The following is a 429-nucleotide window of genomic DNA, read 5'->3' on the forward strand; positions in this document are numbered from 1 at the left end:
AAAGACACCCCTACCTCTAGATTCCCCTCCACCTCAAGCTGGTACAGGCTCAACCCCGCCCTCCTCACCCCCCCCCAAAAAACAAGCAAGCAAACAAACAAACAAAAAAACACTAACAAAAACCCTTAAACCAAACAGATAAACAAACAACAAATAAAGAAAACCACGCCAGGGAAAGATGCTGGGCAGGGGAACAGCAACCTCCCCCTTCCTCCTACCCCTACAGGTAACAGGGGCGGGGTAGAAACGCCGTATCAAAATGGCGCCAGCAGAGCCCGCCTTCCCGCCGGCGGAAGCGCGAGTGACGCCAGTGCCAGCGACGGCAAGATGGCGGCGCCCAGCTTGCTGCGCGGGGGCTTGAGGCGGTTGTTCACCGGGCTTTTCGGAAACGGTTGGGCCTCGCCGCCGGTCCGAGCCCTCCGGGAGGGG

The 429-nt window shown here is 58.7% G+C and overlaps 1 protein-coding gene across 1 annotated transcript in view; it reads left to right on the forward strand.

Moving 5' to 3' along the window:
* Positions 1 to 327: 327 nt before the first annotated feature.
* Positions 328 to 429, forward strand: part of MRPS18A (mitochondrial ribosomal protein S18A) — a 21,727-nt gene continuing 21,625 nt past the window's right edge. Inside the window, exon 1 of the mRNA XM_010293432.1 lies at positions 328 to 425. Coding sequence (XP_010291734.1) covers positions 328 to 425 — 98 coding nt within the window. The remainder of the gene's footprint in view (positions 426 to 429) is intronic.

The sequence above is a fragment of the Phaethon lepturus genome, unplaced genomic scaffold (genome assembly GCF_000687285.1).
Source record: "Phaethon lepturus isolate BGI_N335 unplaced genomic scaffold, ASM68728v1 scaffold9098, whole genome shotgun sequence".
Lineage (NCBI taxonomy): Eukaryota > Metazoa > Chordata > Aves > Phaethontiformes > Phaethontidae > Phaethon > Phaethon lepturus.